At 32.2% G+C, this 14,647-nt stretch overlaps 1 protein-coding gene across 10 annotated transcripts in view; it reads left to right on the top strand.

Annotated features, from left to right (window-relative positions):
• LOC107454143 (inositol 1,4,5-triphosphate receptor associated 2) overlaps positions 1–11,754 on the top strand; it is a 137,166-nt gene extending 125,412 nt beyond the window's left edge. For 9 of the 10 annotated variants that reach the window (XM_043049824.2, XM_043049821.2, XM_043049822.2 and 6 more), the window contains 4 exons: positions 2,003–2,235; positions 3,846–3,968; positions 7,644–7,793; positions 10,619–11,754. In XM_043049824.2, coding sequence (XP_042905758.1) covers positions 2,003–2,235; positions 3,846–3,968; positions 7,644–7,793; positions 10,619–10,769 — 657 coding nt within the window. In that variant the 3' untranslated portion in view covers positions 10,770–11,754. The remainder of the gene's footprint in view (positions 1–2,002; positions 2,236–3,845; positions 3,969–7,643; positions 7,794–10,618) is intronic. The other variant, XR_011637879.1, reaches the window with a different exon arrangement.
• The last annotated feature ends 2,893 nt before the right edge of the window (positions 11,755–14,647 follow it).

The raw sequence follows: 14,647 nt of genomic DNA, 5'->3' as shown, positions 1-14,647 counted from the left end.
GTGGTCATAATGTAATGGCTCTTCGGTGTATATACTAAGTGAATAATTTTAATTTAAGTAGAAAAAATGTTTCTACCACGAAACAGCAATTATTGCGAATCATCAGGGTTGATGAGCGGCAGCGAACAGGGGACTTAGCCCACTAGTAAATTTATACAATTTAAATATGGTCTATGTTTTGATTTTCTAAAGAATATTGTAACTCGTTAATTTGGTTTACCCTTTATTTCATAACTTGCAAATGAAACGTTTTGCTACCTATATGTTTCACGAAGAAAAAAAAATCTTTCTTCACAATATGTGTGTTTTTATGTTAAAGTGTTTTTTGTTAATATGGTCTTTTGTTTGTAATTTTCTTTCATGTTAAATTTAATGTTTATGTGTTTCGTAATTCCCCCCCCCCCTTTGTCTTAATTTAATTGTGATTCTGTGTTTAAAAACATTTTCCTTATTTGTGACTACCTAATTTGAAGGAAGTCTATTTTATTCCTTTACAGCTAATCTCATGTTTTTTCTTTCTTTTTTTTCAATGTTAACTGAGAAAAAATTGTTAAATCTGTTTTGTTTTTTTGTTTTTGTTTTTTTTTAAATTTTATCGTGCTTCCATTGTAAGTCATCTTTCCTAAACGAAAACTTTTATTTTTAAAGTGTAAGTGAGAGTTTTTTTGCTGTTGTTGTTTATAAATATGCGGCTTTGGATGATCTTTCTTTTTGTTTTTCCGGTGAATAAGGTTTTTGAATGCTACTGATGGATTAGGGAAAAGCTAATTTAACTGTCTACCCCCAAGAGTGCTGCATGCTTAATTGATAAATACTTTAATAATTACTCTTGAAATTCTGAGTACGGAACGCAAAATATATAAATAAATTACCCGAACCTATTATGACTCAATCTTAATGGTTCGAGAGCCTGATTTTAAATGAACTACTTAGTTAATGTTAGTTGCGTTACCCCTGGGGGATAGAGCATTCGTCTCCTAACCAAGTGAGCCAGGTTCGAATCCCTGCCATGGCGGATTGATACAAATTCTGACTCTCGCAACGCCAAAGTTAGTCAGTCGTCGGCGGATCATAGGTTAGAATCCCTTTGCCGTCAGGTTAACCGTGGTAGAGTTTCGTAGTTTTCCTGTCCATGTAACGAAAATGCGAGCCATCAAAGAGTCCCAATGCTTGATCTAGGAGTTCCCACGTCTCATGGGTTGGGTTCACTCTTACAAGGCTACGGAGTTGAATCGTAGTTCATAAAAATCCAAATATTTGATCAAAAGTTATTCGGGGTGCTCCTTTTCTTGCGCACTCTACATGTAAATTGGTTAAAGTCAATGGAAGGTTTCCTGGAGGAAGGTTTTGACGTTTACCTTATGGTAGAAGCATTTCTGAAAACAACTAAACTTTTATTATCTTGCACCAAAATGCAAAATACATGCTTCTTCTTAAAACACGATACTACACTTTTTGACATATTATTCGCTGAAACGCTTAACGACAGATCCTTCAATTTAAAAGCCGGCTCATAACTAGAAAAAAGAAGGCCTCCGCACGGGTTACCATAAACAAAAAATCTGATCTTTCAGTCGTCCGAACGTAATGATATCTTTCGCTGATGATTTCCCTGACAGCTCAGTTTAGTAGCCCGCACGTAGTGACCCATTTCGAATAACTCCCCACTGTGTAGTTTATGTTTGTAAAGTCGGACTATTGAATTTATTCGTCATCACGTCAGTATTGTACCAAACCACGTCACCCTATCAGCGATTGTTTGAATACAGAAAAAAATGTCACAAATAATTTTGGAACTGACTTTGTAAAGCGTTTGTGTTCTAAAAATAATTCTTATGTGTTAGATATCGAGATGTCTCATGCGTGTAAGATATCGAGATATCTCATGTGTAAAATTTGGAGACATATCTCATATGTGTGAGATTTTGAGAGTTAGAAAGTATTTTACACGCGTGAAAACAATCTTTTAATCTAATTGATTTGTTTCATCCTTATATTGCAGGAATCCAAAACAAGACTCCTGAGTTCGGTTTGTCTTTTAAATAACAATTTTGAATCGTCTTCCTCAATGTTTGGTAAGCCGCCACATCCTGGATCAGTGTCTCCCAAAAGTAGACGTTCATCACTTCCTGTCGGACCCCTTGCTGCACATCATCAGTCTTCCAGCCATCATCAGGCAAAAACACTCAGCACCACCAACGAGAAACAGGAAACGAAAACAGAGAGAAAAGAAAGGTACTTTTACAAATTTTCATTACTTTAACAAGGACTTATTTTATCCAAGGAACAGATTATTATGTTGGCAAACGAAGGGCTACCATTGGCAATTAAAATTATTATTTTGGGGAAAAAAGGAGATTATGATGACTATTTTTGCTAAAACAAAAACTACTATTTTGCAATTAGTTGTAAAAAATTGGCAATTTTTTTCCTACCAATTAACTACTTAAAAAAGAAACTTGTGATATTTTTCTCTCACAGCGCTACAAATAAGAATGTAATCAATGAGTCCGAAAACCAGTCATCTGCACTTTTTTTTTTTTTTTTTTCAAAATTGAGATTTTTGCGTTTTTAAGTTTAGCTGACGTTTATACATAGTAGGATATTAAAAAAAATTATGTCCACTTACTTGGTATAGTATATTTTGAGCAGTAAAAAATAGCTCTATATACCCCGAAGAGCCATTACATTATGACCACCCTCCGCCTCCATCTATAACAATCGGCTCGCCCAGGTTTTCATGGTTTCTCCCCCAGGAACAATGTTTTCATGGGGCACATTAGGACCCATAATCCTCATAGAACAATCCCGGACGTCTGTTAGCTACTTTAACATAGTTGTAGACCATGTTCACCCATTCATGGCAACAGTTTCTGCTGCTGGGGATGGTGTTTACCAACACCATCCCCAGCAATGCACCATGTCATAAGGGTCGAATCGTCATGGATTGGTTCGAGGAACATTCCAGTGACTTTCAAGTCATGTCTTGGCCCCCAAATTCATCTGACCTTTATCCAATAGAGCATTTGTGTTCCTACTTAAAAAACCAAATTCGTGCTGCCACGCTACCCCCTCGCAATGTGAGGGAATTGCAGGACCAGTTGGTGAGCGCTTGGTACCAGATACCTCAGACTACCTATCAGCACCTTGTGGAATCAATGCCACGGCGGGTGCTAGCAGTTTTGAGGGCTAAAGGTGGTCCTACATGTTATTAGCAGGGTTGTCATAATGTAATGGCTCTTCGGTGTATATATGAAGCTGATACTTAACTATTCAGCTTTTTGTCTCTACTGTAAAGTTAGTTTTGTTGGAGATGATTGGTTTTCGAACTCATTGATTCCATTCGACTGAGAGGATCATTATGCTTTTTTTTTTCTTTTGTGTGTATGTGACTTCATCTATAAATGTGCTTTTTTTCTCACTCGATTCGACCAATGGAATTGCAGTGGTAATATCACCGACGTAAGCCGAAGCAAAGACGCCAACTCGTTCCGCTTATAAACTCAGAATACACAATATGTCTAAATTAGTGAACTCGAAATATGCACTAGATTTCAGTCTGCATACAGCCACTTAGAACAACCTGAAGCATACATTTTAGTGCACCTTATTAGTCCTAAGTACAAAAAAAAAATCGTTTTTGGTTTGTTTATTGCCGAAAAGGTTTAAAGAATGTTTCGAATGTTCTGCTGCCATTAGTCCTTTTTTTATTACTCTTGTCAACAAGCTGTATTTATTGCTATTTACACTTAAACACAACTCAAAAAAAAAAAAGAAAATCCGAATATTTATGTTTGTAATTTTAACATAAGTATCAATTAAAATTGTATTTTTTTCCTTCGAAGTTTCGCCAAAGCATCCCGCTTATCCAGAACAGAATCAGAAGAATCTACGATCAGCAAAGAGGGCAGTGAATGTCCAGAAAAATCTGAAGATGTGTCCGAAGAGAACTCTGCGAAAGACAGTAGGTGCGGATTATATCGTTCAATGCTTCTTAATACATGAAAAAAAAAAAGCTTTTTTTTATTTTGCACATCTTTTTAGTTTTGAATTTTGCATGCTTAGTTTTTAATTTGCTTTTCTTTCTTGAAAAATCTTTGCAAATAATTTCGTGAGATATTTTTATTTGTATACTGTTGGTAAACTTTTTATTCTGTATTTCGCTCAAAATGCGAGTTTAAGAATATGGACACTCAAAATGCGTGTATACGAAAATGGGCCACACGCATTTTGAGTTCCAAATAGGCGCAGCTCTAAATGCGTGTTTAAGAAAATGTAGACAGCTCTAAATGCGCTTTTAAGAATATGAACACAGTTCAAAATGCTCGTTTAGGAAGGACATAGCTTAAAATGCTCGTTTAAGAACATAGCTCAAAATGCTCGTTTCAGAAAATAGACATAGCACAAAATGCTCGTTTAAGAAGAACGCAGCTCAAAAAGTTCGTTTAAGAAAATGGGCGCAGTTCAAAATGCGCTTTTACGAATATGGGCACGGCTCAAAATTCACGTCTACGAACATAGACACAGTTCAAAATACGTGTTTAAAAAAATGGAAACTGTTCGAAATGGGAGTTCAATAAAATAGGCATAGTTTCTTTTTTTGTTTTTTTTTTTGAAAGATTATAAAAAAAAACTGGACAAAGCATTTATTTCGATTTTTAAACTTTTATTCATGGAAATTGTTCTTTTTTAGAAAATAAACTAATGGATCCGATTAAATTCGTAATATGATGTCATCCAAGTGCCTAAATCACTGAATGAATTTTTTTTAAATTAGTCTTCTTTTTTTTTTCCAAATATATTAAAAATCAGATTTTCACGGGTCCTATAAATTTATAATAGTAGTTATTTTAATTGACATCGTTCGAATTTAAATTTTTTAAAAACACTTTATCGTTTGGTGTTCTGAATACGAAGAGATTCCTGAAAAATGATATGTGTCATATATCCAGCTACTCCGACCGACCCTTAAGTCCGGCACTTTGCTTCGTAATGATTATGCTTACTGTTTAAGGCTGTTTTTCGAAAGCTCCGTCGTAATGTGAAATGGTGCTTAGTTGCGAAAAATATGCTATTTTTGTAACTGCTGTGAGTTTGCAACTGTTACTCATGACTGTTAGGTCGAGTTTAGCCTATCTAAAGCCAGAGCTATATACTCTTATTTTGAAAATGGCGCAAAATGGAGAAAAGCCCCAGTTTTATGAAAATGAAAAGCGTTTGTGGTTTAATTTTTTAATATTTGAAAACGTACTCCAATGCTGCATTACCTGGGCACATGAAAATTTGCAAAAACTAAGAATAAAGCAGTGATTTTGATAATTTTTCTCGAGTTGAAAAAATTCGGAAATTGGCGATTTTTAAAAAAGTTTAGTAACTTTTAAATTATTTAAGTTAATTGTCCGTTCTAAAGCCCAAATAATTCTTCCAGATTATTTATATATATAGTTTAAAATCATCCCATTTCTTCAAGTGTAAGGCAAAAAAACTATGACTTTTTTATTTTTCTTGGCGGCAGAACTCCGAAAAACAGCGTTAAAAAAAAGTAACGAAAGGTAAATACTGAATTCCTAGTTTAGTTGCTAAATTTGGGTTGAACATTGATTGAGGAGCATTTCGATCATTGTCCATTTTCTAAAACACGCATTTCGTTTATAATGAAAAAGCTCATAAAGGATATGATTTGCTTTGCATGATTAAGGCATACTATTTGTGTATTAAGAATATTTTATATGAATTAGTGCGTATATTGCAGTCTTGATTCGAAGTCTTTGCAAAGGTATTCAGAGATATTACACCGAGCGACCAAACAATTCGGTAATTAAGTTGGATCTGATGACGTCACATAAGTTATGTGTCACGTCATTCTGATTCAAATTATCACTGCGGGGATTTCATGACCTGCTGCATAATGACGGGAATGTGGCTGAAACTGTGCACATGCCGCCTTTACTTCCGATACAAGCTGGTACCCATCAATCTGAAGTTTACTGTACTTCAAGCTGCCTAAGGGGATTGAGCTCCAGTTCTTCACAATTCAGTTGTGAATTCTTCACAATTCAATGACAATTCAGTACGTTAAAAACATGACTATCGCGGCTCGACGCGTAAAGTACTTCAGTTATTTGTTCAGCAGCTTTATATATCTTAAAAATATAAATCGAATCAGAGGAATATTCTGTAAAAGAGGCTCTAAACCGTTTTTATTGGTGAATAAAAATATTCTTCCCTTTTCATAATTACGTCTCCCTTTCCCAGGACCAGCTATTGGTAGCGTATGCCCCAAGCCTTCACACTATCAACACGCTACTGGCTAAATAAATTTAACATTAACAATTATGAATAAGTCATATCAGTTGAAAAAGTATGTGATTTTCTCTTAAGTGCTGTGTTGGGTGTCAGTGGTTGAGGTACTGAGTTTCCATTGCCTAGGACAGAGCTCTATCTTCAGTGCCAGCTTGAAGCTCAGCTGTATGAACGAATTCACGTAAGTGTCAGCTTGTCTAGAAGTAAGAACGGTTGGTGACCAAATCTTAACACATAGCTTCACTCATACCGTTTATGTCGATATTGTCGAACCCGTCCTCCATGATCCCCTTGGCCTACAGCTGGCTGTTGCGAAAATATTTACTTTTTTTATTCGCTAACAGACGTTATTTCGAATGATATTTTTAAAAAAAAAACTTGAAAAATCAGTTTAGCTATTTTTTATGCGATGTTAATATTAATAACATAAATAACAAAAATATTAATAGCATAACATTTCTAAATATTAGTTAACAACCCCTTTAAAAAAAAAGCAACCCTGAATCCATTATTTTGAGAATAACACCGGGGAACAAATTTTTTGTTGCATTTGTACGAAAACTTGATCGTGTGTGGGGATTTCAAATATGAAATTAGTTTTGTTCATAAAGCTACAGATTTTTTTAGAAAATGACATTTTTAGTCTATTTTTTGTCGAAATGTACAAGTGTAAAAACGTTATATGTATAACAGGTGTTGGTGTTGCTTAAAAGTAACAACGAACTTCTAGAGGAGTTAGGGCACATCATAAGGATTAAAATCGCATCAGAAATCATTCGTGGAAATGTCGTCGTACGTGGCTTGGGATGCTTTCCTATTTCGACCTGTTCAGAACAGTCTATAGTGGGAAATCTTATTCCCTAGCGGCGTGTGACGACGCTTCTAGCCATGCACTGTTAATCCTGACGATGTGCCCTAACTTTCCTAGAAGTTGATTGCAACAGTTACGTGACTCCCTGTTATATATGACGTCATACTTCGACTACAAAAAGAAACTAATCTCATTTTTTTTAAAAAAACTGCAGTTTGAAGAGAGAAACTAATGGCAGATTTGAAATTAATGACGTGAAAATATCCAAAATCCGTTAAAAAATCTGCGACAGAAAACAACAAAAATTGTTCTCCGGTTAATTCTGTAGAATAATTTATTTCTAGAGTTTATCAGTATCATGTGGATAATATGCGTGCAAACCTTAATAAATAAAATAATTGTTCATATTTATAAGTTATCAACCAACTTTGCCTTGCTTTTTATTTCCTACACGATTTATTTTCTGCCACCATGTTATAAATGTGTTTTTTGTCCTTTCTCATAATGAAGATGGGTCATTGTCTTTCAGTGATGTAAGCTTTATAGAGTCTTCCCTCTCTTTGCCTCCAGACAATAAATCCTCAGAACTGCCTTTGCAAGAATCTGCCTGTGATAAAGACATCATAGATAGTGTCTGTTTACTGCCTGAAATAATTGTTCCAGTCAAATCTAAATCTGTGTAAGTTCCCTTACCCTCTGTTCTCACCTCCCCTTTGTTTTTATATGCCTATTGTTTTTATACAAATTTAGTAGCCAGGAACGTACAAAGTCGAATTCGACGACAATTTCGACCGGAGTCGGAAAAATTCTCTCTACTCCGATTCTTCGTAAGAAGCCTTTACCCTCCCGACCATAGACTAATAATATTATAAATTTATTATATTATATTATTATTTATTATATTTTAATATACATCAATTTATTATATTATTATATAAATATATTTTTCTATAATTTATATTAACCATAAATTATTTTGCAATAAATTTTGCTTGTAGTGATCAGGAAATAATTGATCTTTGTAAAATCTCCATTTACTCCATTTATAATAATAAACCCCATTAGGGATAGCTTCAGTTAATAATGACTTAACTCCATAAATAAACTTCATTTTGGATATAATACCACCAGCTAATTGGAAAATGGTCACACTTTTGATAGACAAATTTCCTTTGTCGATAATACAACAAATACTGTACAATCGGTCTACAGTGGACTGATCGTTAAGACACGGTTCCCATCAGAACACCGAAGTCAAGCATCACTGGCTGCGGTCAGTGTGTGGGTGGGTGACCACGTAGGGACCGAGGGTGTGCGGTATTGGTCCTTGTTAAACTGCTCTACCGCAAAGTGCTCGACTTCGCATGCAGGTCGTCAGGCTACCGAAGCGGGTGTGCCATCCTTTCTGCAGAGGATCAAAATTGTGATAGCATGTCTTCGGGATCATCCTCAGGGATGATTCCCAGACCGTCGCCAATAGCCCATTGTGCAGCTCTAGTGCGACGTAAATGAACTACAACTGTCTACAGTAAGAACTTCCCCCTCCCGCCTCTAAGTGGCTAACACAATACATAGATATAAAGGCAGAAAGATCAATCACTCGACCAGGACGTCACGGTGAACGTTGACATCACTGGTCTAGTAACTAGTTTGTACTCTATAACCACGCCCTCTAGTGAACTGCGGTGCTTGTTTATTGCAGCTGTACATAATTTGTTCTTTTTTAATTTGATTTTTTTAAGTTGTAATGATTAAATAAGAATTGATAACATTCAGTCTCTTTGCCAGAAAAATCTGCAATTCTCAAATTTTATGACACATTTTTTTTTCCTGATTTTTTTTAAAGATTTATAATTCGTAAATTTTAAACTTAATAAACAATAAAAAAAAAAACTAATATGTTATTCAAATTTAATTCTTTATATCATTCTGAAATTCAAATATTTCAAATAAAGTAAAACACAATTCATGTATTTACAAAAAATTAATAAATAACATAAAGAACATTTTAGTAAACATTCCAAGCTAATCAAAACATTATATTTCATATAAAACACAAGAAATTGGAAAATGATAATAATTGCTGAGATATAGTCTCATTATTGCCTGTTAGCGTACAATTAGTTTGCTAGAAAAACGTTTTCTTGGTTTTCATTTGTGTGTAATGAAAATTCTAATTATTTTTATTCAAAAAGTCTTTCAAAATATGATTTTACTCCTCTATTTCAATTACAAGGTACTTTGATATATGGGTCGTGTTAAAAGTTAAAAATATAAGAAAGTGTTTCACAACGTCCACTAAGATGACAAATTGTCTGTCAAGGATGATAAAAAAAAATTAATGGTTTAAAAACAATTCATTGCGATAATGAACATTTAGCTGTAATGCGATTATTGTTCAGCAATCTGAAAGACATTTTCGTGGTTTACCTTTGCATTTAACGCAACATTTGATTTGTCTAAATTCAATTTAATTTTAAATAATATACAGGTTACTACAAAAGCTTTTATAAACATGATTTTACTCTGATATTTAAATTGGAAGTTACTTTAATTTCTGGGTCGTGTTAAAAGTTAAAAATATAAGAAAAGTATTTCACAACATCCACTAAGATGACAAATTGTCTGTCAAGAATGATAAAAAAAATTTATTGTTGAAAAAATAATTCATTGCGATAATGAACATTTAGCTAGAATCCTATTACCGTTCAGCAATCTAAAAGACTTNTGGTTTTCCTTTGCATTTAACGCAACATTTGATTTGTCTAAATTTTAAATAATATATAGGTTACTACAAAAGCTTTTATAAACATGATTTTACTCTGATATTTAAATATTTCTGATTATGATTTCTGATTGCACAATAGACCGAAGAAAAATATTCTCTTTCTCTCGCCGATCCGAACCTTTCGTAAGCGATGACCCCACACCCCTACTTGAAATAGTTATACCTCGTTACCATAGTCACCGCCACGGGTCTAGACGAATGGCTAAGGGAGTTCTTACTTCGGACAAACTATATTTAAGGGACAGAAAACTAATATTATTATACTTTAAAAAGCACCAATTGAAATTTTTGAGGATTCTAGATACTAAGAAAGTGATAGAAATTTCGATGTATGATTAATTTCCGTCTCGGCGATAACGTTTCGCTTGTAAGAAACGATTGAATCTTGGATAGTCATGCAGTTGAAAACTCCAATTGAAATTCGACTACTTTTACCCGTCTAACTTCGGTCAAAATTTTGCTTGTCGGTTACATCTCAGGTGTGTCAAAAATCACTGAAGATGATGATATACACAAGTTTAAAAACAATCTCTAAGAATAATGCAACATTCAGATTTTAAAAAATAAACGTAAGCCTGCAAGCAAGGAAAGATGTCATTAAACTAAATCGTAGATCCAATCTTTTTTTTTTTTTTTGATTGTTTGTCTCAAAATGTTTTTCTATTCATCAATTTCTAGAAAGAAACACTATTAATTGATTTGCAATTTTATGTTAGGTTCCTTTTGCATATGATTCAAAAAGCTGTCAATAGTAGAGTGTGGAAAATGGACAGTGCTACTTTGTTGTTGCATGCTCGCTACACTCTCAGTGCTATCTTGGCTACAGCTGCTATGTTTACTTTAGTGATGACTTTTGTGCCCACTTAAAAAACGACCAAGAACTTTAATCATGTGAAAAGGTTGTATTATTAACCTTACATCTTCGGATGTGGGTAGGTTTATCACGTCAGATTCTTGCAGTAAGAGATTGGACAATTTTGGTAAGAGATTTGTATAAGTTCATTTTCAATTCAATGTAACAGAAAATTACTTTACGAATGTAATATATTTTTACTCAAATTTTAATTGATAGTGTTCTCTTGAAACAAGAATTATAAAAAAAAGAAAACAAAATGAGTTGTATTTTGATTCATGCTGATTTTAAAACAAGAAAATAGTTTTGGTAATTGATACAATTTTAATATAAATTTTAAACTTAATTGAAGCATTTCAATGCATTTGAATTTCAATATTTTTTGTAATTAAAGAGGATAACTGTAAAATTAATAGTCTCAAAAACATTAAATGCTTATTCTTAATTTATGCATTTTTCAATCTTTCAAAAAAGGCTTATGTATCAATTGTATTTTAAAAAAATCAAAAACATTTAATAATAAATTTGTTTTGCCTGTTTTTTTTTTTTTTAAGTAATTATTAAACTTTTTTTTTACTTCTGGATTACAAAAACATTCATAATTGAGTTCGTTTTGAATTCTTTAAATTTATATTAGTAATTATCAAATTTATTTTCTTGATCTGTAAATCAAAAGTGTTTATAATTAAACTTTTTGTGTTTGATATATTTTCTAACTATGTAGTAAACATCAAATTTATTTTTGTTTTGAAAAATCTAAAACATTTTGCCTGATATATTTTTTAAGTAAGTAACCATCGAAATTATTTTATGTGTAATATTTGTAAATATAAAATTTGCATTTAAATATCTATTTACAATGTGTTTTAATCGTGAATATTTTTTTTACTGATTATCTCCACTTTAAACTATACTTTTGGTGAATTTTGTATAGTTTTTATTTGTAATGATACTATTGAGGTTTTATGTGCCAAATAAAATAAAAATGTAGCATTAAAATATCTTTTTTATTTAACAAGTTACTACAAAAGTTAACACTTTTACAATTAGTTAACACTTTAACAAGTTAACACTTTTACAATAAAACATATTAAAGAAACAAAAATTAATTCATAGAGCAAATTAGGCCGGGATAGCCTGGTTTGCAAGTCGCTGGCCGCTTGTTTGTGAGAAAGGGAGTTCGAATCCAGCTGGCGGAAGACTACCTGTGTAGTAAATAGTGACTGGTGCATGTAAATCTGTAGGGTCACAAAGTCCTCCATGTTCCCATAATAAATCAATACATTTGGGGATACTAAATTGTAGATTGATCGCTCTCTGGTTCAGGTCAAAATTACAATGTGTGGGAGAATACCTCCTATAAACTGATGGGGCAGAAGTCGAATTCTTGGCCATAGGTAGCACTACTGCAAAACAAGAACATACCCCCTCTACCTTAATGACCAACAACAACATAGAATGAACTCAATTTACTTAAATTTAGGAACTGTTAGGGATATAGCCTTCCTTGCAGGATACATTACTTCAGGGGTGGCGAACCAATGGCACGCGTGCCATAAATGGCACGCTACACAATATTCTGGGCACGCCACCGATCACAAATTTCACTATAAAACATATTAACAATTAAATTGAAATTCACAAAAAACAAATAAGAAAACAATTAACAAAAATTAACAATTAATGCCAAAAAAAGAATTAATAACCACAAAAAACGAGCTAACAATAAATAACGAGCAAAAGAAAAATTGTAGTCCTGCTTAAACTAACATCTTACAACCTAATATAAGTTATTAAAAAAAAAACAATTAATAAGCATACAAAACAAGCTAACAATAAATAAAGAGCAAAAAAAGAAAAAAATTAACGGTCCTGCTTAAACTAACATCTTGCAACCTAATTTCAGTTATTTGTCATCTAATCTGCAACAACAGAAGTCACACTGATGTTACTTTAAGTTGAATTATGCGTATAACTGAGATACTGCAAAATGTTTTTTTTTTTTTTTTCATAGTAAATAAAGAGTTTTGAGTTGATAGTTTTATTTTCCCAATAATCACAAAGTCAAAATTATTTGACGGCACGTCTATGACCTCATTAAACAATTTTTTTGAAAAATGGCACGTTGGTGCATAAAGGTTCGCCACCCCTGCATTACTTCATACGCTTTGGGAATTCCCTCCCTTTATGGAAAAGAAACTTAGTTAATAATTTTTATTTGAGTTAACAAGCAAAGGTTATATGTATATATATAACCTATAGAGCATAACTTTTGACAATTCCTGCTTATCGAAAATTCATAGCTGTCTACATAGCTGCCAACATGGATAGGAAAAAATCTAGTAGATTTTATGACATATAAACTTCCTGATAACTGTTACATAATTCACTAAATATATTACATATAGGGAATTTTAAGGATTTTTACTGTCATCAAAATATATATATATATTTTTTTTTTACTAAACACAATAAATGGTCTGCAATATTTTCCATTTATGATTGACATTAAATAAACTTAAATTTGAATATTTTTATTATAATTAACTCATAATTTTAAATACTAATAAACAAGTAATTTATTTATTGATAGTTGAAAGATTTTTTAAAATTAGTTTAAAACAGGAATTCTGAATGAAATAAACTGAAAATTTTAGAACAGAAAAAAAAAAGCTTTAAACTGATTATTATAAATGATGAAACTCGCTTCATTATGTATTAATAATATTTATTTAAATAGTCAAGCAAACAAAAAATTTTGTAAAAACTCTATTTTGATAAGGATCTTTTAAGGAAACTTACTCAGTTTTAGGGAATTTTCTAAAATGTACGAAAACTAGGAGAAATTTTATTATACCAGTAGTCTACTTGTAAATCTAATAGAGTTGGCAGCTATGTGTCTAGCAATCAAGAAACGAGCTCTCAATAAGATTGCTGTTTCTTAAGATGAGGGTTCATCTTGTAATTGCCAGACAATACTTAATTTAGTCTGCAAGGGAACAGTGTTGGAACTTCAAATGCTTTCCTCGGGAGAATGCTATCCTGCTTGAGAAACTCTTCATGGCGAATTCTCATTCTCTTCCATTGGCATTTAAAAAATTAGAGAAACGAGAGTTCAGGTAAACCTAGAGTACCAAATGCCAGAAATTATTTTTTCTTTCCAAAATGCAAACAAATTATGACAGGATAATTTCCCCACTGCGTAATCCTGCCACGATTCTCTATCCTTTTGAAATGAAAAAAAATTCAGAATCGGAACTTTATGGTTTCCTTTTTACTTTGTGTACCTGAACTTGCTTTTCTCTAAATTTTGAAATACAAATAGAGGTGGAATTTACTATGAACTGATTCCCTAGCGATATAGTGTCCTATTGAAGAGACATCATATTTTTAGAAGCGTTTTTGGTATTACAACATTATAATTTGAATAACGTTATATTTGAAATTAAAAATCAAAAATTAGCGCATAAAGCTATAAATGATTATTCTTGTAATAAAAATTAAAGAATTTTTCTATGTTAATAGCAGGAAAAATGTTTTGCTTAACCAAAAAAAAATTCTCAACATATAAATACAATTGTAAACGGTAAAATGGTTTTTAAATACTAAATTCACAAAATTAAATTACGTTTATTTTAAAAAGATTTAAAAGCATGTTTAGGTTAATAAGTTTTGGATACATCTTCAATTGGATGCAATAATTTGATTATTAAAACATTTTTCTCACATTCTTTCTCATCATTCATTTATTTCTTTGTTAAAAAATTTTTCTTTACAGCAAACAAAACAAAAAAGCTAAATTTGTGAATCTTTTTTACATTAATCACCGATATAAACCACTCGCTTTTTCCTAAGCCCATTTATTTCTCATAAATTCTTATTTATTTTAATT

The sequence above is a fragment of the Parasteatoda tepidariorum genome, chromosome 10, assembly GCF_043381705.1.
Source record: "Parasteatoda tepidariorum isolate YZ-2023 chromosome 10, CAS_Ptep_4.0, whole genome shotgun sequence".
In the NCBI taxonomy this organism is placed as follows: Eukaryota; Metazoa; Arthropoda; class Arachnida; order Araneae; family Theridiidae; genus Parasteatoda; species Parasteatoda tepidariorum.
The sequence above is the reverse complement of the archived record's forward strand: the minus strand, read 5'-3'. Positions and strand labels throughout refer to the sequence as shown.